At 63.1% G+C, this 911-nt stretch overlaps 1 protein-coding gene across 1 annotated transcript in view; it reads right to left on the bottom strand.

Annotated features, from left to right (window-relative positions):
• Positions 1–483, bottom strand: part of SLC25A3 (solute carrier family 25 (mitochondrial carrier; phosphate carrier), member 3) — a 6,697-nt gene extending 6,214 nt beyond the window's left edge. Inside the window, exons 1-2 of the mRNA XM_015570224.1 lie at positions 371–483; positions 1–121 (exon numbers count right to left, since the gene is read on the bottom strand). The exon at positions 1–121 is cut by the window's left edge and continues 19 nt beyond it. Of these exons, the coding sequence (XP_015425710.1) occupies positions 1–117 (117 nt within the window). The 5' untranslated portion in view covers positions 118–121; positions 371–483. The remainder of the gene's footprint in view (positions 122–370) is intronic.
• Between the last annotated feature and the right edge of the window lie 428 nt (positions 484–911).

Below are 911 nucleotides of genomic sequence, written 5' to 3'. Positions count from 1 at the left end.
CGGGCCCGGGGGCCCGGCGGGGCTGCGGGAGGGACCCGCGAGGCCATCGTGCACTAGCTGCAGGTGGGGCGCATTGAAGGGGTTCGCCCGCGCCAGGTGCGCCACAGACGAGAACATCTTCCTAGGAGAGGAGGGGCGGGAGGTCAGAGGAAAGGCAAAAGGCGCAGTCAGGCCGATCCAAGGCACCGGCAGCCTGGGTCCCCGATCGGGGCCTTGGTTTTCCCGCCTCCGCGCCCTTGAGGAGGTCACGGCCGCCTCCCCAGAATAGGAGGTCGGCCGGGCCTACCGCCAAAGCATCATCCCCAAGGGGCGCCGCTCGCCGCTCCCCGCCACCCCGCACCTGCCGCGCGGAAGGCCGGACCAGACTCACTCCTTAAGATGGCGAACACACCGGCGCTCCGCGGAAACGCAGCGGCTCACAGAGGCCGAACGTCCTCCGAGCCCTTAGATGAGTGTCCTTCGCGCATCGTCAGCGTGACGTACGCAGCCAGTCACTACAGTCAGGCGACACCCATTGGCGGAGAAGAGCGCCGCGGCAGCAACGTCATCGCGTTCTCCTAGCAACCCTATCCCCGCCCCACCGGCCCCAGCCCTTCCGGTCCGGCTTCTGCGCAGGAGGATTCGTGCTGCGCAGGCGCGCGAGCGGGCCGGCTTTTTGAGTGGTGTGGGTGTTGTGCTCGTGACCTCCTCCTCCGTGTCCCTTCACCTTGAAGAGTCTCTCCTTGACGCCGGGGCTTCCGTTCTTTTCCATTTAAGTGAGTCCCGGCATAATAGTCGCTTAAAAAACAAACAAACACGGAATGCTTGATGCGAATCATTTCGGGTGTTGCGGTTAGAATGTCCCTGCAGTATTTAGTGTCACTTCCATTGACGTGACATGTAGACATGTCTGCCAGATTTTAGGAGAGGAT

This window comes from Myotis davidii, unplaced genomic scaffold (assembly GCF_000327345.1).
Source record: "Myotis davidii unplaced genomic scaffold, ASM32734v1 scaffold267, whole genome shotgun sequence".
NCBI classification, from domain to species: domain Eukaryota; kingdom Metazoa; phylum Chordata; class Mammalia; order Chiroptera; family Vespertilionidae; genus Myotis; species Myotis davidii.
This window is presented reverse-complemented; position numbering and strand designations above follow the sequence as displayed.